This window comes from Podarcis pityusensis (genome assembly GCF_964106645.2).
Source record: "Podarcis pityusensis genome assembly, chromosome: 3".
In the NCBI taxonomy this organism is placed as follows: Eukaryota; Metazoa; Chordata; class Lepidosauria; order Squamata; family Lacertidae; genus Podarcis; species Podarcis pityusensis.
Window position 1 is genome coordinate 96222772 of NC_138026.1, and position 22145 is coordinate 96244916.

Here is a 22145-nt window from a genome sequence, read left to right on the forward strand (position 1 = left end):
TGTGCCTGTGCACACAGTACAACTTTGAGGTAGTATGCAAAATAAGAAAGGGAATCCTCAAATAAACGAACAGAATGAAAGCACAGAAAAAGGGCTCTCATGCTATTTCTTTAACACACTGTTTAAGCACCTAACTTTTGAAGAGTCCAAAGAACAGAGCTGGGGAGAAAGAATTGGTGACGGGACACAAGAAAGGGCATAGTCTGCACCATCTCCAGGCACAATTTTCAGTGGCAAATAGTTAGGGATATACTAAATGAGTCTCAGCACATGTTTACCTACCACCTAATTTCCCCCATTTCTATTTCCGTAGATTTGGAGGGTGACGCAAGGGCAAATATTTAAGGAAACACCATTTTGCACTTTAAAAAATATCACTGTATTTATTAGTTGCCCAGTAACTGGATGACATAAAGTATATAATAAAGCCATAAAATACAATTTTATATTGCAGTCCGAAGGTGTTGGTGAATCGCTTCTGTCTCTGGTATGGGGTACCTTCTTCCAGTTTAAGTTGGTGCACCAACTTCAACCTCACTGAACAAAGATAGGCAGACCTCACTGATACATCCCTCAGATTAGACTTCTGTAATTCTGTAATTGTGCCTTGGGGTCCCTCTGAAGACAGTTCAGAAACTAAAATCACTCCAAAACGCACCTGTGAATCTAATACCTAGTCCTGGGTGTTCTGTTCACATTACAGCTTTCCTTTGTCAACTGCATTGGCTCTCAGTTAATTTCTGAGACCAGTTCAAAATACTGGTTTTCACTTTTGAAGGCCTTCAGAGCTTGGAACCAGGATACTTAAGAACTGGTTACCTAGGGTATGCTGGTCCATACACTAATATCTTCAAAAATTGCTTTTCTTTGGGTGATCTTGCCATCTCAGGTGCAATGGTAGGCTACTCTGTTGTGGCACCCAACTTTGGCATGCTTTCCCCAGGGATGTCATATCTGTAGACCAAACCCTTTGTGATTCCCCCAGCTTTTATGCTGCTTGGTGTTTGTTTTCAATCTTCCTGACTGTTCTTTTATACTGTGGTGTTTTAATGTCACACACACACATTTTGTAAGCTGCCCTAGGAACCTGTTGAATGCTAGGTTATATATAAAATTATTTTTAAAAAAATAAATAAATTGTAAGGTTGTTTGCTGTCATTGAGATCAAGCTGAATTGATTTTGGATGTCGGCGTTATTAACTAACACAGTCTACCATCCTAGCTTGTTTATAACATTAAATAATTATGCAAAGATGTTGTTATTAACACTGTATTATTGATATAATTACAGGGGTATGGTCACAGCCTCGTCATATCACAGTTAGCTCTACAGTAGTTGAATTATATTGGGATGAACCGGAGCAACTTAATGGAATTATTTCTCAGTATCGATTGCTTTGTAATGGAGAAGAGATTTTCAAGGGTGGTAAAGACAATCTGAATTTCACTGATTCTGGCCTGCAACCAAATAGCAGGTAAAATGGCAGAGGTGTCTAATAAGTGTTTAATCTAGTATAATGTATTTATATATTCCAGAAATGTTCGAACATGATCTAACTGTTGGATCCCATATATGGATATCTCTTTAGCATTCCTATGAATGCTGAGGGCATGATAGCACCTGAATTCAGTTTTTCAAAGCTTCAGACGAAACAGATCAGCAGTGCTATTAGCTCATTAGTTATGTGTGAGGGCCAGTAGACAATAGACTGAATCCAAATGCCACTCCTCACTCTAGTGAGAGCAAGTGATCTGTGTAATCAAGGATTATGATCTGTTACACACACACACACACACACACACACACACACAGACATACATATAACAGACACACACAGAGAGAGAAATGCAGGAAATTTAATATTACTGGTATCAGACACATGTGTTTTATGATGTCCATTCATCAACCTAATCATTTCTAAAATTTAAAGTAAATGTGTTCCAAATAACTAAAATATTTGTTTATTTTGTGAACATTTCTTTCTGTCCTCCACTCACTGCACCCCGTTGTTTGTTTATAGATATGTTTACCAGCTAGAAGCCAGCACATGGGGTGGAAGCAATACTAGTGGCAAATACATTATCCAAACACCTGTGGCAACACCAGAGGAAATCCGCACCCCATATAATGTCACTACAATTGATGCACATTCCATATTTGTAGCTTGGGAAATTCCTGGTAAGCATGAATTTTTGTGTACTATATAACAAATGTGGGATATGTATTAAATGTGTTATCTGTCTGCTGAAGTCATCTGCTTTTCATGTTTTTGGTTTTTGTGATTTAGGAAGGAATGGTTCATACCAGTGTTGGCCCTGCCATCCTTCCTTAACTGGCAGATTTGGATTTAAAGGAATCCATATATGTATGTATGATGTCTCGGTTCCACTGAGTTCAAAGGGACATACATTTAGGAAACTTGATACCACATTACAGCATTCATTTGTTACAAGTGTGACCATAATTACAAGGAGGAGAAATATTTGGGTTTTCTCCTTCAGGCACCAAAATGTCTTCAGCCATCTCTGGATTGTGATAAAACAATAATAATTAAGCAATAGAATCGGCTGTATTGCCTTCGAATTGAGGAAATATAATTTAATGTCAAATTGTGAATTTTAATTTAATAGTGATCATCTAGTCATACCATCTATGACTTATGTGCAATTGATTAATTCATTTTAATTTGGCTTCAGACAGTTATTTATTATCAGAGCCTTTAAAAAAGAGGAACCGTATTCTTGTTCTCCTTTCTCTGCTGAGTTCATGACAAATGCAGCCAATTCTGGGGATGTCTGCTCTCCAAAAAGGAAGCATTAACAACCCCAGTGTAGTGTCTGTTTGTCATACCAATAGTTGCTGAGTGAACTCTCAGGCAGTGTACTGTTTAGTATGAAATTAAAGTTGTTGTTATACATCCTCTGTTGGACCTCTACCTCATGATACTTTCCCCTCAGACTAGAAGGGTTCCATCTACTAATAGCTGATCTTCACCAGCAATCAGCTAAACTTTCAGCTATTTACCCTCATTATATGGGTATTCCAACATAATGGTGGTTAATATAAATGTAATGTTCCATAACTATGGTGACTTGTTCCATTCTCATATTGTGTGTGGCTCTGCAATCAATAGTTTTCAACTGCTGAAAAATATGAGAAATTGTGTATACAAAGGAGATTGTGCTCTCATCATTTATTTCAGACAGAAACAGGAGGCTATATCTAAAATGGTTATGTATTGAATCTGAATTTTATTTTTTTCCATTTCTAGCTTCTTTAAATATATTCTACTAATAATACTAATTGGGCATTTTTCTATGGAGTCTTTCTTCATACACATTTAAAATACTGTACTCCCACCTTGCAGAAAAGCCACAGAATGACAAGAGGATATAAAAACATTCAATATAAAGTTACCTGGTAAACATTTGCACTCATGCTTGGAATAGTAAATATTCCTGTGATGCCCATTGAACCAATGGTTAATAGATCTATAATATCCTGAGCTGTCAATCTTTTAGTTTTCAGAAGCACAAAATCCATTATAGAAATGCTATAATATATGAAAAAGATTAAAATCTTAAATTAAACTTTTCCCCTTCTACTGCCTAGAAGGATTTAGAACCCAGGAAGAAGGCAGGTGAATTTGACTTATAATCTACACTTGATTTCATTGGAAAGTGTCTCATACTGTCTCAGTTTTTATAATAAGTTTCACTGAAAGCTTTGAATATTCACTACTACACATATGTTTTGTTATCTTCTTGAAGCCTGATCCTATGCAGAGTTAGTCATGGCTAAGTCCATTGATAACGTGCCTAACTATTTGTTAATCACACACAAAGAATCAAAAAGTCAAAATAAGAAATTGAATGATGTGCATGTTTCATCAGCAAATGGGCTTCTCTCTGTTCTCCCATCCCACTCTTCCCCCAGAGTTTCTGAATTGTATGCATTTGTAAAAGGTTTAAGGGAAAAGCTTAATTACAGCAAATTCACAAACATAGATGCATATGCCTACACAGAAGGTATTTGTGAAAGCAATAGTATATCTCTGAGAAGCAGGGACAAGCAGTGTGAGGGAAAATATGGGAAGCCAGCCACTGCCATTATCATCACCTCAATTTATGATAATAATAGTAAGCTAACTGAGGGGAAAGAGAGTCTGAGGTAACTGAGGAAAAACAGGACAGGCATGAGGAACCAATGCACCTTCCATATATTGTTGGACTCCTATCATCCTTGACCACTTGCTTTGCTGGAGGGGGCTGGTGGGAGCTGTAGCGCAACAACATCTGAAAGGCTTCCTGTTTCCTGCTACTGAAATATTTATTTTATTTAAATCATTTCTATACCACTTTCTTTTAAAAAAAATATCAAAGTAAAACATTGCGGATAAAAGTCAAATACAGTGGTACCTCGGGTTACAGATGCTTCAGGTTACAGACGCTTCTAACCCAGAAATAGTTCCCACTGCCCAGTACAGTAACCTCCCCCAGAATTCATCCTTGGACCAATCCTGCACATCCAAGCCTCATTCTCATGCGTTCCCACCAGCCATGCAGAAAAATAATTCCCAAATATTAGAGAAAATGTTTGGTCTGCAAAAATACATAGGAGCGTTAAGCGTAATTTACAATGGCTCATCCATCCATCTCCATCTAGGGCAATGGAATGTCATATGAAGAGCAACATACTGTAACTACTGAGGAGTACTGAGCAATTTTGAAACACACAAAAACATGACAAAGCAGATTCTCTCCCTGGACAGCAAAAATACAACTCCTGATTGCCACCCAGTAATGCATCACTCACTTTCTGCTACCGAACAGAGTGGTAGGTTATAGGGATTTGCAAAGAGAAAGATAAACAACGTCTTGTTTCATAGGAATATTGGCATGATGAATCACTTCTGTGAGTTTTCTAGCAAAAAGTAAGGTGATGTCTCACTGTCCTGGATCAGATTGGCTCTCAACGACTAAAATTGCATGGGATTGTCAACCCATAAAAATGAGGCCTGGAGGAAATGGCTGAAAGTACGACTGGAGGGTGTCATGAAGGGATGGCAATGTTACTAGCAAGCCAAACCTCTGTATACAACTATGATGTATTACTGGCAAGTCCCGTCCCACCCCATTTTGTAGGTTTAGTTTTATTTTTCTTTAGACTTTACTTTTTCCATGAATGAATCTTCAGTTATGCATTCAATACATCATATTGAAATACTCTATTTCTCCCTTTTACATTCAAAGGTCAACCTTTATAATAAGGGTTGGCAGTGATTCTCCCATTGAGACAGTCATTTTAATTGATATTGTCTCCAGGAATAAAATTGCTTTTTATTAATCAAGTTTTGATGAGAGGCTAGTTGGCCACAGTATCTTCCTGTCTATGGAAAGTGGCTGCATTCTGGCATTCGATCCCCTTGTCTTCTATAATAAATTAGGATCACATAAGCACCCACAGGATTAATTATGGGCTACCTATCCATGGAGTCTCCTTTTATTTTAATTATGATGTTTCAACAGCAGTGATGTCTCCAAATTCCATAACTTTATAGATGTCATAATTCAAAACTCCTGTCTAAGCTAAATGGTGAGATGTCCAAGCAGTGGTAAAAGTGATGAATTAAAGGAGAAAAAGGTGTTTGACACACCTCACTTACTATGGAAAATAGGGCTTTAATTTCTGAAAGAGCAAGAGATACTGGGTGTCGGTGCACTTGTTTTACCAATATGGTACTACGGATCTTATTTTCAGTGGCTGGGGTCATTATGGACAGGGAATAAGTTTGGATCCAGCCCATTGTGTCCTTGAATGCACTCATTTAGTTTTTTCTGATATAAGTAAAGCATTGCCAATAATTTCTCTGAAAGTGATTTTGCTACTGGAATAATAGTTTGGGAACTGAAACTGGCTTGGTTATCCTGGCGAGAGATATACAGGAGTGTGGCCCTGTTAATTCTCTTGGATGTCTCAGGGGTTTATGTTACAATTTGAGTGCTGAATCCAGGTGGGACCTAGTGGCTTTGGTGGTTTTTATGGTGGCCCTGGTTTTACCTGGAGGATAGGTCTTAAAAGGTGGTGTTGGATGGCTGATGCTCCACACAGTGACCTTTTAAATGCAGGGTGTCTCATACACTATTCAGCACCTACATGAAACCGCCGGATGAAGTTTTTGGAATACTTGGTCTAGGGCCTTCCTGCTGTTTTGAACTGCAACTCCCATTAGCCTCAACTAGCAAAACCACATTGCACACTGTAAATTACAGTCATACCTCGGGTTACAGACGCTTCAAGTTGCGCATTTTGGGGTTTTGGCGCATGCGCAGAAGCGCAACCTGTGTGCGCACAGATGCGGTGCTGCGGGTTGCGAACATGCCTCCCACACGGATCACGTTTGCAACCCGAGTGTCCACTGTACACCTCAGTATGATTTTATTTGTGCAGCTTTTAGTAGAAAATCAGATTGTGCCATTAATCTGAATATTTAGCCTTAAAAATGGTGATGGAGCCATATATACTGTTTTATGATAATATGGGTGTGTTCTTGATAATAAACATCAGAGGAAATCTTTACATTGAATATTAATAAAATACATAAGATATGTAGTTGAAATCCAACTCTTGAAGATATAGGGAAAACAATATTAGACCACTGGCCATTATTGGGTTTGAATTTTGATATATGCCAAAGAACATGTGATGCTTTTTTTTATCTGTTGATTTCAATGGTGTTTGTAATCTATATGGAGGGGGGAATACCCTTTTAAACCATACTTTCTTACACATTTTCCTTATGAGACACCTTAGTTTTGAAATGAATTTGAAGGTGCTTTTTTCAGAATTGTCCATTATCCACTGTCCAAATATAAAGAAAAAAGGGGGAAGAGGAAAGCCCAAGATGTTGTTTGATTGACTTGTCCTGTTGCAAAATATGCACCTGCTGTGAAATGAAGTCATGGAGAGAAAAAAGTGGAATAATTTAACTTTTTTATTTGTAAAGATAATCAGGATTTTCTGATTACATCTTAACTTCATAAATGTTAAATAACCTATCAGCATCTAGTTGTTGTAAATTATGAAAAGGAGTATTGCTGGGAATATTAACCAACTAAATCCTTGTTCTTTAGTGAACACGAAAATGCGTTATGGCAGGTTGTCATTGTGCTCACGGTAACTTTGACACCAAATAACAAAACTGCCATTTGCACTTAGGGTAAATTGGTTCACTTGTGCTTTTACTGTTCTTTTTATTCTGACATAAATTTATGAACTCTGGAACTAACCAAGTCGTGTGGTTTCCCAGCTGACTTTAACAAATCTGCCCATTTCATTCCATTCACTCATCAAACCATCAATGCTGTGGTAGTTTCAGACTCACCGCAGATATTTTAAGACATAGGCACTTTTCTGACCGCCACATTTCCATTTCCTATGAACATTTGCCTTTCTTGTTTTCAAAGGCATCAGCTGATAGGGGAAATATGTTACTCAGAAAAAGAGGGCAAAGCATCCTACTGACAATCCCATTGTTCTTCAACGCATTTTTTACATGTTTTGTGTAACATATTCTTGCTTTCTTCCTGAGAAGATTTGATCAAGGCAGTCTGTTTACTTTTAACTTTATTTATTTGGGTTTTTGGCCTGTCCTTAGCAACAATCTAATACATTTTCAGATGTGAATAAAAAGTCCAGATGGCATCCCTCCAACATTTAGGTAACATGCAAAATGGCACCCTCATTTTGGAATCTGCTGTCTTTTCTGGCTTCCTAGTGAGGTTGTTCCTACCAGTTTTGAATCAACATAATATAGTGGACAGAATACTAAAGCTACACTCCTCTCTCCCTGTTTCTTTTGTGTAGCTACATTACACACATATGCAAGGCTCCCATGAGGCAAGGTGAGGCAGCTGCCTCAGGCAGAATAATTGTCCAGGACAGCAGATCTTGATGTTGATCTTTCTTCCCCCCTTGTTCCTGATGTAGATCTTCCCTCTCCCCTTCTTCCCTGGCAGGGAGAGAAGTGAAATTTTAGGATCGGCCTCAGGTGCCAAAATCTCTTATGCTGTCCCTGATTGGATGGAGTACTGGATCCCCACTCAGTGATTATGCCTAATGCAGTGTTTCTCAAATTTGTTAGACTACAGCTCCCATCATCCTTGACCACTGGTCCTACCCTAATGTGTGCCTTCAGTCCAACCTATCGTACAAGGTTTTGGTATGAATAAAAATGGAAAAGCCTGACATGTGTTGCTTCCATGAACATTTTGAAGATAGGGCAAGATACAAGTGTGAAAGACAGCGTGTCGTGGAAACCCAAGCTATGTTATGGCTGCCCTACATCCTGGTTTTCCTGGACACATCCGGGAACTGCTCAGAAAAATGGTGTCCGGGTGGATATTTGTTGAATTGGCAAAATCGGAAGCATGGCAAGTTGGGCTGTTTTTATTTTAAAAATCTATACAGTGTTACCTTGGGTTAAGAACTTAATTCGTTCCGGAGGTCTGTTCTTAACCTGAAACTGTTCTTAACCTGAAGCACCACTTTAGCTAATGGGGCCTCCTGCTGCCGCTGTGTCGCCGGAGCACGATTTCTGTTCTCATTCTGAAGCAAAGTTCTTAACCTGAGGTACTATTTCTGGGTTAGCAGAGTCTGCAACCTGAAGCGTATGTAACCCAAGGTACCACTGTAATGGTTTCTTACAGAGCTTCTTGGCACCCTTTTGTCCACTTGTGGGACAAGTAAGATTGTGCTATATGAGTCTACATGAACCTAAATATGCTTTCATACCTTATGCTTGTGAAATTCTCTGAGTAAAGTATTTCACTTCTACCCATAACCCTTTCAGTACATTGTTCTGGTTTTCTGTAGTCCCAAAACAGCTGGAGGGACAAGTTTGACCATACCTGCTGTAGCACAGTGGTGGACCACCTGTGTCCCTCCAAGATGGTGTTGGGCCTCTGACTCCCATCAGCCCCACCCATTATGACCAATGATTGCAATGACCAATGTCCAGTGATGGAAAGTCATGCAGCAGTGGAAGTACAATGGCATGTGTTGATCCTACTTTGAACTTCCACAGTTCAATGGAAGGTCTGCATAGAGACCACATTCATGCAACTATAAATTCATAGAGATATTTCTGGGTGATCAGAAATCCTGGGAAAATAAGGTTTCCAATTCCAATGGAAAGAGCCCTGTGTGTGTGATCCCACTCCATCTCTCTGTCTGAATATCTGAATAGGGTTTCGATGGCATATCTCTGACTCTTAGCCAAATGTGTGAAATATCTCCATGACTGATCATGATGTTTGAGTTGGCATTGGGAAAATTAAAAATTCTGTCTGTGGTGATTCGTCTCTGTTGCCTGATGCTTGTGACCACTGAAATGCTGAGCATTCATGTGTGAATAAGGTATGTTTATTACTCATGTATGAATGAAGTATCATTATCAAGAAACACAATCTTAATCATTCCAGTGCTTCGTGGCACAGAGTTCCCCTGTTTATGAGGAAACACGAAATCATAAAGACTGTGTATGTGAAACAGCAATTATCCTATGAACTGTTGTCTGTTTTGTAACAGGATCATTTAAGACTAATTTGCCTTTGAAGTACAACATACTACTAAATGCTGGCAGTACCTCTCCACTTGTAATACCAGTCGGCCAGCCTAACGTTGCTCTTTTGGATGGTCTGGATCCGTACACACAATACGAGATAAGGATACAAGCCTGCCAGGATGGTAAGATGTTAAGTAATTCTCTTTTGTCATCAGCAGACAGTGCAGTTTTGCAAAATAGCTTCTGTTCAGCAAAACAGATAACATCTTATTTCAAAATTGAAGTGAAATGTTTACCTAGTAAAAGCAAAGCCTGACACTGAGTGGTGCATTTTACATTTCTCCATATTATATCATGAATATTTTAAAAGAAAATTTAAAACGTTAGCATTTGGGGGAATGGTAGTCCTTTTTGTGAAATGCATTATGAAAAGCATAAAGTAGGTTTTTTTTTAAAAAAATTGTCTAGAAGTACACATCAGATACAATCCATTCTCAATTGATGTTACATCAGCAATTTATCTCTTTTTTATTATTCATATAAAGCAGAAGGATTATTGCTCTGTTATTTTGGATTACAAAGAATGCATGAAACCTTATCTAAAGGGATCTGTTGGCATGGGTAAAGCACTTACGCTGGTGGAAGTCTACAGAAACCGTTGATACTGAACTTGAAGCTTCTGGGTATTGGGGACTTGTAAGATTGATCCCATCTTTCAAAAACTTTTATGACGGTCCAAATCAATAATATTTCAAGATTTTTTCCTGCACTGTTTGCCTTTTTTGTATCATTCAGTGAGCAAGGAGTGAGCCTTGGGACTCTGTGCTCCTTCCTCCTCTTGCTTTCTGCCTTCACATGCTAGTCCTTTTTAGCTTAAACTACAATTGGCTATTGTTGTCCATTAAACTGTGGTTTAATGCCAGTTTTACTATCCAAGATCTTTATTTCATAGCATTCATACACCACTTGATTGTAAAATAAATAAATAACCCTCAAAGTAGTCTACAAAAAGATAAAACAATGTAATCAAGAAAATTCTACAACCTTATTTAAAAGGTAAAGGGACCCCTGACCATTAGGTCCAGTCGTGACTGACTCTGGGGCTGTGGTGCTCATCTCGCTTTATTGGCCGAGGGTGCCGGCGTACAGCTTCCGGGTCATGTGGCCAGCATGACTAAGCCGCTTCTGGCGAACCAGAGCAGCGCACAGAAACGCCATTTACCTACCCGCCGGAGCGGTACCTATTTATCTACTTGCACTTTGACGTGCTTTCGAACTGCTAGGTTGGCAGGAGCAGGGACCAAGTAACAGGAGCTCACCCCGTTGCGGGGATTCGAACCGCCGACCTTCTGATCGGCAAGTCCTAGGCTCTGTGGTTTAACCCACAGCGCCACCCACGTCCCACAACCTTATTTACAAACATACAAAAGTTAAAGTATTAAGAGATTGAAATTACCCCAACTTTCTAAGCAGCTGGGAAGTAGGCTTGTTTAAACAGGAATGTTTTTTGCAGGTGCCAAAAAGAGTACAGTGAAGGCCCCTCCTTGATCTCAATAGGCAGGGAGTTCCAAAGTGTAGGTGCTGCCACACTAAATGAACAAGTTCTTACAAATGTGGAATGGGTGTTATGTTGCACCTGTAGTAGTGGCAATTCTGCCAATTGAAGCAGTGGAGTGGACACATGTGGAGTAAGGCGATCTCATAGGCAAACTCGTACTCAAGTTGTTAAGGGCTTTAAAGCATGCTTTGAATGTGGTTTAATATCCTGGACAATAAACTGATGTTAAATCATAGTTCCCTATCTCAAACGTAACAGGAAACTGTAGTTTAAGTGAACCAGGATCAGTGTGCAAAGGGAAGACAAGTGGGGAACACATTAAAACAGTACTTGTTTCTAGCTTGCTAAACTATGGTTTGGTTCTCAAACCAGTTCTTTATTTGTTTATGCCTGTAGCTACTGAGAGTGATTTCAGTGGTGGTGCCCCAGTTGTGAATTATCCTCCCTAGAGGGAAATGTTTAGAACCTACACTGTGGTCTTGTGTTAAATTGATCCAAGGGTTTTAAGATATGTTTTAGTGGTTCTTATAACTTTTACATTGCCATTACCCCATGTTGGTTTTATTCTGGTTTTATACTGTGCTATATTGTTCTGTTTAAAATTATGTATTGTTCTATTTTTATGGTTTTATAAACCGTCCAGAGAACTTTGGTTATTGGGTGATAGCAACTGAAGTAGAAAATAAATGGAATGCTTAAGAATGAAAAGGAAATGTACCGGTATATTTGATATATTGTTTCTTGGGCATTTGTCAATCCAAATAGCATGTTCCAGTGTCCAAAACATGATCCTTAATTGATGCTTTTGTTTTCTTGTAGTTGGCTGTGGAGTTGGTGAACGGGCATATGCAAGGACAGCTGAAGCACCTCCTAAGGATTTGAGTCCCCCTGTCATTGCAGCCACTGGATCGGCATCAATAGAGGTGAAATGGTCACCACCTAGAAAACTCAATGGAATAATTAGAAACTACTTTGTTTACAGGTAGCTTTGGTTGTTGTTGATTTTTTACCCTACTCAATATAGAAACTACAGTAGCCCCCACCATGAAGTTTTATTCAGCTCCAATAATGTTTAAATTATCTTCCCAAGTGTGTATGTTGGATAGCATGGGAAAAATCCACACCAATGTTTTTGGCCTGAAAAAGGGTATCCCACCCTTTGGTCTAGAGTGGGGAAGGAATTGGGCTAAGTGTGATTTCTACTGTCACTACAATATTATGGCCGTGGGTGGCGCTGTGGACTAAACTGAGCCTCTTGGGCTTGCCAATCAGAAGGTCGGCAGTTTGAATCCCCGCAACGGGGTGAGCTCCCATTGCTCTGTCCCAGCTCCTGCCAACCTAGCAGTTCAAAAGCATGCCTGTGTGAGTAGATAAATAGGTACCGCTGCGATGGGAAGGTAAATGTCATTTCCATGCACTCTGGTTTCCATCACAGTGTTTCATTGCACCAGAAGCGGTTTAATCATGCTGGCCACATGGCCCAGAAAGCTGTCTGTGGACTCCCTTGGCCTGAAAGCGAGATGAGCGCCGCAACCCCATAGTCACCTTTGACTGGACTTAACCGTCCAGGGGTCCTTTACTTTTTACCTATGGTCTGGCAACCTTAAGGTTGTCAAGAAACCAAAGGCCAAGAAGTCATAGATAGGAAACACAGAAACACAGAAAGTTGGACTGGCCCATCCAGCTCAGTAATGATCTATGCTGAATGGCTGCGACTCTCCGGGGTTTGACCTATAAAACTGAGGATTGAACCTGACACTTTCTGTATGAGAAGCGTTTGGCCTGCCACTGAGCTACGACTCTTTCCCAAACGTAGCTGTGGATCTAAATTCATATCTTTCATTGAACTTGCCAGCCAATTCTGTGCCTTAAGGTTTCTAGGAGTCTATAAAATTCTGGAATATTCTCCTGGAATATTTTCACCTGCTAATTGTATGACCAAACACATCAAACCCCTCCTCTGTATAAAGAGAAATAAAGTATATCTTATAGTCCAAGACAAGGCTTCACTCTGCTGGTTTTGTAAATAAAGCTGATGATTACAGCTGCAATTCCACAGCAGCCAGAGAAAGGGAAAACAGGAAATATAATGCAGAAAGTGGAAAATACTGTAAATTGAATTTGACAGCATTTGATGGCATTTGATTATTCTAGTCACAGCCAAACAATGATATAAAGAGTAATATGAAACAGAATGTGTTACTGCCTAGCAGACTCGAAAGCAATAAACCTTCCTCCAATGTGACACAATCACTTCACAATCATAATTGTAGCCTGTTTGATACCTCTGAGTACAGCAGAAGGGCACTGACTGACATAGATACATTTTGTTTTTTATTTAAAGTGAAATGAAAATGGCGCACTGGGGCTCCAGATACAATCGTTATATTCACCTACATAGGCATGAATCACTTGGCAGTTATTTCAGCTGAAGTTTAAATGTGCTTAGACAACAACAATATCACATCTTTCTCAGATAGCTGTGGAAAAAATCAGAAATTTGTAAGGGCAGGAATGGGATGTGAGCACAGAGTTCTCCCCCCCCTTTTTTTTTTTTTTGCATGTGATACCCACACATAGCCTTAGACTGTTATAGCAAGAAGTCTGCAGTATTTCTGGAGGATGTTATGGTATGTAATTTCTTTTTCATCATTTGCTGCCACTGCCTTGCTGTCATATATACACCAAACTAAATTTATTTAACCTGCAAGTGGTAGGCAGCTTTTCATTAAGCCTGAAGGATATATATTTCCAAGGGTTTGGAGTTCTGTGCTGACCTTCCTGCTATCCTCACCCAACCCCAAACCTTTGTGAGATAAGTTTTTAGAACAAAACTGGAGGGAGGGAGTTATAGCAATATTTATTCATTTATGCTGTGTTTCTATGCCACTGCGCGCACACACACACACACACACACACACACACACACACACAAAATATCAGTAACGATGCAATATAATAAAACAATAAAAGCAGTAAAAAGAAATTCCCCTCTAGCAGAGGAAGAAATCAAACCAGCCAACAGAACTGATAAACCAAAAAATCACAAATAAACATTGGGCATCCAGGTTTTTGAACCACAAATTATTTAAGAGGCCTCAGTAAATTAAAAAAAGACCTTTGCCTTGCTCTGAAAAGACCATAAAGAAGGAGCAAAGAGTGCCTCTTTGAGGAAACTACTTCACAGGCAGGCAGAGTGCCCTTTTGTAAATGTATTTACTTCATTTGCTTTCCTTTACTCTGATGATAATAACTGAGTAGGTTGTGGGGGAGTAATTCAGTTGGATACTGCATGCATGAAGCTCCCTGGATGACAAGAGGACTGCAGAGTACAGCAGGAAGGCATGAAGCGGTATGCAGATTTTAGGGTGCCCTAAAGTGAGGAGCCCTAGTCAGCTGCCCAGTTTGCCCTCCACTAAAGTATCCACTTCAAGCTACGTAGCTATGTTCTTGGCTATAAAGTTTGCCCTGATAAACATCACTCTTTGAACACCTTTAAATGGGTGAAGGCATCAAACCATAATATGCAGGTTCAGTGACAGTTAGCAGTTCCTGAGAAGGGCATCTTTCTCTTGTGCTTTTCTCTCTGTGTGGGAGAAAATCTTCCATTTAAATGAGCAGCTGAATTCTAAATCTTCAGGCTGTTGAAATGACTAGAGACTGTTCAGTCACTTCTGTTCGGAGTTTATTCATACATGAGGATATTCTCCTTTTAGCACTACAGATGGAACCATTTACCTAACCATAAGTTTCTTTCATTAAATATTCAACAGTAACAAGATCTAAACACTTTAACCAGACTACATTGTTCGGCTTTGCTTGTGGAAGAGCTCACGGTTGGTGGCATATTTGATCTATCAGGGAGAGAAGCTGTTTATCACAGATTTTCCACGTTACTAAACAGTAATTTGTGAACCCAACAAACAGCTATGGTGGCTAATTGAGAAGCTATACAGTGCAAAGCAAACCAACGAGCATTGCTGCACATAAAATATAATTTTTCACTTTTTTGTGATTGACATATTTTTGTAACTCACTAGGAGGGCATTTTATGCAAAACTCTGCACTAAATGAAAGCACCACAAGTCTGCCCTATGCTTCCTGGCAACTAATAAACATTTAATTAATTTATTATATTTACTCTTACATTTATGTCTCACATTTCTTCCAAGCAGCTCACAGGGGCATAGATGGTTCTCTTCTTCCCCATTTTATCCTCACAACTCTGTGAAGTACATTAGACTGAGAGATGGTGACTGTCCCAAGCTTTAGGGCTGAATGGGGCTTTGAATGCTCCAAGGTCCTAGTACAACACTCTAACCACTATAAAACATGGTGCATTTTACCATAAAGCCCATTGCAGCTTGAAAATTCTACCTCCCTTCCAAAAATTAAAAAGCTGCTAGGCCCCAATGATACAAGTGATTTGCATAAAATCATGATGTTAATCTTTGGATAAAGGTGCAGAATCTGGAAACCTAGTAGCAACAGATTGAATTGGATTTTCTACAAGGATCTTTCCTCAAACCTCCATTAAACTCACTTACCCCAACAGTAAGTTGGGCTGAGGTAGTCCCTTCCATGGCAATCAGTCTTCTGGCATTTTTGCACAAAACTAGCACAGAACATATTGATGGTTGCTTTAGCTCACCTCCCACACCATACTTCTTCCTACCCTGAACCACTGTGATTGAGACCACAAGCTTAACATGAGTCAACAATGTGATGCAACAGCAAAAAAGAAAAGAAAAGAAAAGAAAACTAATGCTATTCTAGGCTGCATCAACAGAAATATAGTGTCCTGATCATGGGAAGTCATTGTCCCACTGTATTCCTCATTTGTCAGACCACACTGGGAGTACTGTGTCCAGTTCTGGGCAACAAAGTTAAAGAAGAATATAAACAAGATGGAACATGTCCAGATGAAGGCAGCCAAGATGACCAGGGTTCTGAAACCAAGCCTTATGAGGAACAGCTGAGGGAGTTGAGTATATTTAGCCTGGAAAAGAGGAGATGGAGAGCTATGGCAGCCATCTTCAGATGTCTAAAGGGCCGCCACACGGAAGATGGAGCAAACTTGTTTTCTCCTGCTCCAGAGGCTAGGACCCGAACCAGTGGCATCAAGTTAAAAGAAAGGTGATTCCGACTAAACACCAGGATGAACTTTCTGACAGTAAGAGTTGTTTGACAGTGGATCAGACTCTCTCAGGAGGTGGTAAACTCTACTTCATTGGAGGTTTTTAAGCAGAGTTAGATGGCCATCTGTCGTGAATCCTTTAGCTGAGATTCCTGCATTGCTGGGGATTGGACTAAGGATCCTTGGGTTCCCTTCCAACTCTACAGTTCTATGATTTTATACTGTGCTTTCACTTTATTGCACTGGTGTTATTACATGCATCTGTTGGCCCATGTACATACTCTGCTTTTCCTTACGCAGTACCAAGTCAACTTTTACCACCAACTTAGCACAAAACAAAAACTGCTGCTTCCTGTAAATATGTCATGACTTTAAAAACAGTTGCTACAGGTAACCATCAGTATTGAAACAACCAAATTTGACAATAGGTAAAGATTTGTACTTGTGAAAGAAAAAGTCCATTGTTCGTAGGGCATGATCATGACGCCTGTCTAGCACCTAAGCTGATTTCACATCAGCAGATGCACCATGTTTGCTGTTGCAAGTGGCACATCAGGTAATGTATTGATTTGGTGTAATAAGTATGCACATTGTTAATGATAAAAACTGAACTACACTAGGCTATAGTCATTTTGAAGTTTGTACTTCAGCATCAAATGATGTCTTATTTATTAGTGGCTATAAAAGTTATTTACAGGTGATTTTTGTATGACTTTCAGGCGTCCAATGGGTACTCAAGAGGAACTGCTTATATTCATCTGGTCTGAAGGTGCTTTAGAATTCATTGATGCTACAGATGTCCTTCAGCCGTTCACGGAGTATGAATACCGCATTAGGGCACAGAATTCCAAGGGCTCTGCGGATAGTCTGTGGTCTTCAACACAAACTCTAGAAGCCCCGCCTTGGGGCATGAAAGTTCCCTGGGGCCAAGCTTTAAGCGCTTACTCTGTGCTCCTAAATTGGACCGAACCCACTTCTCCTAACGGTGCCATTTCTCAATATCGTGTCGTCTATCAAGAGAGGCAGAGCGACCCGACATTTAACACGCCAGCTGTTACTGCATTAACTGTATCGGTAAGTGTTAGATAATCAGCCAACGTGAAGGAGTCATTTTTAGAAACGCATGCAGTTTCCTTTTCTGACCTCATTTGTGGTTTAGAAGTGCATATTAGGGCTGTCGGCCATTTCAAGAAAGATTGCATGTTTCTGGTTGCAATACTTATTTGTTTATAAAAAGGATATTTATATAATGCTACAGCATAAACAAAATCAAAGTGGTTTAAAATAATATCTCTCTATAAGAAAAACACATAAAAATTAAATCACACAAACTATGATTAGTCAGACAAACCATTGGTCATATTTGATTAATCAGTTATTTGTATATATGAATAACAACAATAGTTCTGAAGCAAACAAGGATACTTTGTTTTTCGTTGATGTGCACATACATCATAGTGGTCACTATCTTAGAAAAAGCTCTTGTATAGGAGAAAATCCAGGGATTTTTCTTTTTTAATGGCATTTGCTATCCCCAGTTTCCTGTCTCTCATGCATTGAAAGTATTTGTATTAAAATGTGTTGCCCAATTAATTGGAAGCACCTTTTTAGTCTTATAAATAATGAATTAATTAATAGATTAAGTGTTGTAGGCCTAAAATATTTACATGGTGCAATCCTTAGTTGCCCATGTACGCTAATAATGGATGATTCACATGCAACAATGAGGTCATCTACACATGAACAACAGCCCATCACAATCCCGTGCATGTTGGCTCATAAGTTCCACTGAGCATAGCAGAACTTACTAGTAAATATCCTTTGGATAGGAGACTTAAAAGTCCAAAATGAAATATAATCATAGCAAAATCAGATATATTTTTTCAACCATTCCAAGTGCATGCTGGTTTAAGCATGATAGTAAAATTAGCATTAGCTTGACTCCTATGATTTATGTTTAGTAATTAGGAAGATTTGCCTCATAACTCTTCAGAATCAGAAATAAATCAACCACCACAAAAAGAAAACGCTTTTACCAACAGTAGCACCTGGCACTCCCATACTGTAAGTTGCAAACCTTGACAAATACAGGAACCTCTAATTAGATGGATACAATTTCTGCATGGAAGAAATGGCAGAACTAAGAACAAGATACAGTGTTGTGATTTTGCTGTAAATTGGCTATTTCAGCAATTGTAATGTCAAAGGAGGCGTTGGACTGGCACTGTGTTACAAATGTCTTACTTCAAAAAAAGATACTGTAGAACTGGAAATGGTTCTGAAAAGGGAAGCCAAAATGATCAAGGGGTTGAAGTAACTTCCCTAAGAAAAGGGTATGCTCCTTACAGGTCTTTTTTTCCTCAGGAAAAAGATAAGGAGGGATATAACGGAACTGTGTAAGATTATATAAGTTGTGGAGAAAGTGAATGGAGTTTTGCTCCTCCCTACCTCATAATACTACAACTCAGGGACAAGTAAATGAATGATGGAAGATTCAGGACAGACAAAATAAAGTACTTCTTCACACAGTGCAGAGTTGAACTGTGGAATTCGCTCTAACAAAATGTAGTGATGGCCACCAATATGGATGGCTTTGAAAGAAGACTAGACAGATTCATGGAGGATAAAGCTACCAGTGGCTACTAGCCATCATGGCTATGCTCTGCCCTCATGGTTGGAGGCAGTAGGCCTCTGGATCCTGGTTGCTGGGAACAGCATGTGGAGAGAGTGCTGTTGACTCAGGTTCTTCTGGTGGGCTTCCCATAGGCACCTGGTTGGCCATTGTGAAAGCAGAATACTGGACGAGATGGGCCATTGGCCTGAGTGAGTAGGGCTCTTCTTATACAAATAGAAAATAAGGTCAGGAAGCAGGCCTCAGTTGTTTTTTACCATCTGATGTATGATGTCTACTTAAGCCAGCCTCAAAAAAGTCACCTATCTATGCCACTATGTATTAATCTGAAGTAATGGCATGGAAAATGCCTGGGACCTGTTAGTCTTGGTTCTACCCCAATGCAGAATAATGGAGACTTTCATATATTCTAATTACATTATACAGTGTTACCTCGGGTTAAGAACTTAATTCGTTCTGGAGGTCCGTTCTTAACCTGAAACTCTTCTTAACCTGAGGTACCACTTTAGCTAATGGGGCCTCCCGCTGCCGCCGCACCGCCGCCACACGATTTCTGTTCTCATCCTGAAGTAAAGTTCTTAACCTGAGGTACTATTTCTGGGTTAGAGGAGTCTGTAACCTGAAGCGTCTGTAACCCGAAGCGTCTGTAACCCGAGGTACCACTGTATATAACTCATATAATAATGGAGACTTTCATATAGTCTAGAATTCACCACAATATAGACTCATGTCAGATCAGAATATCATAGATTCAGGTAGGTAGCCGTCAAAATACAGTCAAAATGAATGAATGAATGAATAGTCCAGTAGCACCTTAGAGACCAACTAAGTTTGTTCTGGGTATAAGCTTTCGTGTGCATTGAGATTGAGATTGATGGACTTCCATTTCATGTGGCCCAATGTGGTGCCTTCCATGATTCTAGATTCAGGTAGGTAGCCGTGTTGGTCTGATGCAGTCGAAATAAATAAAAAAATTAAAACTTAGTTGGTCTCTAAGGTGCTGCTAGACAAATTTTTTTTTAATTTATTTTGACAGAATATCATATTCTATCTTAAAATTTTCTGAATACCATTTTCTGTGGGAAATATATGAGCTGTTTTTTTTTCTTGTCTTACTTTCAACATGAGCAGATTAGCAGGGATAAGAAGTGGTCAATATTGAGGAAGAGCCTGAATTTCTTTCTCTTGATTTTTTTAAATGTTATGTACAACTCATAGCCTTCCAGCTGTTCAATAAGTACATGCCAAGTTATATGGCAAGACTGCATATATGTTTGCTTCCCTCTACAGCAGGCATGGCCAGACTTGGCCCTCCAGCTGTTTTGGGACTACAATTCCCATCATCCCTGACCACTGGTCCTGTGTATGATGGGAGTTGTAGTCCCAAAACAGATGGAGGGCCAGGTTTGGCCATGCCTGCACGGTATTGCATCTGGACAATATATTAGGACCTGAAGTATCTAAAATTGCACACTTTCCCCAAAGCAAATTTATTGTTTCCCACTAGTGATCAGACACTTTAACTGTCTTGCAACAATTTAAAACATATGTTTTAAAGGTTAAAGGCCAGAACTGACAAGTGGACAGTGTCTAGTTGTTTTCAAAATCATTTTCAAGTACCATTCAGCATGATGTTGAGTTTTGGAATTCCTCTCTCCAATCATGCATTGAACTGTCTTGCACATCATGCCAACAACAACAGAAAATATCCAAGATGGTTGCATTGAGGGCAATAAAATGTACCAAAATGGCTTTTTAAATAATGTTGCCACAGTATGTTTCTTTAGCAAAGGCATTTTAACACCTTTTAAATTAGTATTTTCTTGGCACTGGAGAAACATTACCCTACAAAACCTGAAATGGAAAAATATGTCAGAAATATATGCATAAAGATCAAGTATGGTTTAGATAGCACTGATGCATTTTACTATCTTTCTATTTTTATTTTAAAATTCTTTCACTTTTCATTTAAAAATGTGTGTTACTGTGCTAAACATTTGTATCTGCAGAGCAAGACAGCTTCCCTGCCCACCAAATTTATTGCAAATTAATGCTTTATACTAAAGCAGTGCTTTATTTCCCTAAGTGCAATGTAGGACACATTGAATGGAACTCTGGATTTGCAGATGGATGTGCTGATGTAGCAAATGCAGTCCATATTTGTCTTCAGCCTATGCGGGTAGCCTACCCTCCTGTAGGAGCAGATGAAAATAATAATAGGAGCAGTGACTTTTTCTGTGCAATGTCATTTTTCTGAAGCTTCTGTTTCAGGGAACTTCTCTGAAACTTCACATTTAGTGCTAAATTGCTGAATTAAAAGAGACAGGGAAACTCACATACACCGTGGAACTGATTGAGTCCATTCAAGAATGACTTGAATCTTGGAGTCATGAAAAAAAACACAACTGAACTCTTTTTGTACAATTTCTATTCCCCCCCCCCCCCCGTGATCCTGAAGTTGCCATTGGATGCACCTAATATTTATGTATTTCATTTACTAATATCAAACCCCATGACTAGGAAGATGAGAAATTAAAAATGTTATCAAATGTATCAACCTCAAAACTATTTTAACTCCCCTGAAATTATCTGGATATTTTTCCTTCACAATTTGTTGGCATTGAATTTTGTCCAAAACAGAATTTCCACCTCATCACATGAGATATGTTACTGGTTATATAAAAACTCCTTGGATTCCTTTAAAATTCCTGGTGTGCCTCCAAATTCAACTTGAATTTTGTATCAGATGAAAATTGATCTCAACTCTAATTATTGACATAAATAGTACTGGGCTGATATGTGAATAATGCCTGTGTGTGTGTGTGTGTTCAATTTCACAGGAATCTAAAATAAAGACATCATGTTTGAAAATTGCTACTCTGTGGAAATAGAATTTCCCATGAAATTGCTGGCAAACACTTAACTGCAAATTTGTGAATGAGATGTTTTAATTAAAATCTAATTTTATTGAAGGAACTAGCTTCCAATGATTAAACTTATGCCCCTTTAAAATATAGCTTACGGGGGTACTAGGCTAAAGCATTTAATCTCCTAAAGCATCTCAACTGGAGCTCTCTCATGGGATATGCCATTAGTCATTCTCTCACACAAGCTTTCACGTTACTTTGCAAGACTTACAGTATCGAGCAAGCAGAGAGGTCTGTCCTTTATGTTTCTATTGCTACCAAAGTTCAAGATTTGTGTGTGTGTGCGGAGAGAGAGAGAGAGAGAGAGAGAGAGAGAGGATTCCTA

General features: G+C 39.2%; 1 protein-coding gene across 5 annotated transcripts in view; it reads left to right on the forward strand.

Annotated features, from left to right (window-relative positions):
- USH2A (usherin) overlaps positions 1-22145 on the forward strand; it is a 440966-nt gene that overhangs the window by 355309 nt on the left and 63512 nt on the right. For all 5 annotated transcript variants that reach the window (XM_081000469.1, XM_081000470.1, XM_081000471.1 and 2 more), the window contains exons 57-61: positions 1292-1475; positions 2022-2179; positions 9590-9748; positions 11944-12106; positions 16981-17335. In XM_081000469.1, coding sequence (XP_080856595.1) covers positions 1292-1475; positions 2022-2179; positions 9590-9748; positions 11944-12106; positions 16981-17335 — 1019 coding nt within the window. The remainder of the gene's footprint in view (positions 1-1291; positions 1476-2021; positions 2180-9589; positions 9749-11943; positions 12107-16980; positions 17336-22145) is intronic.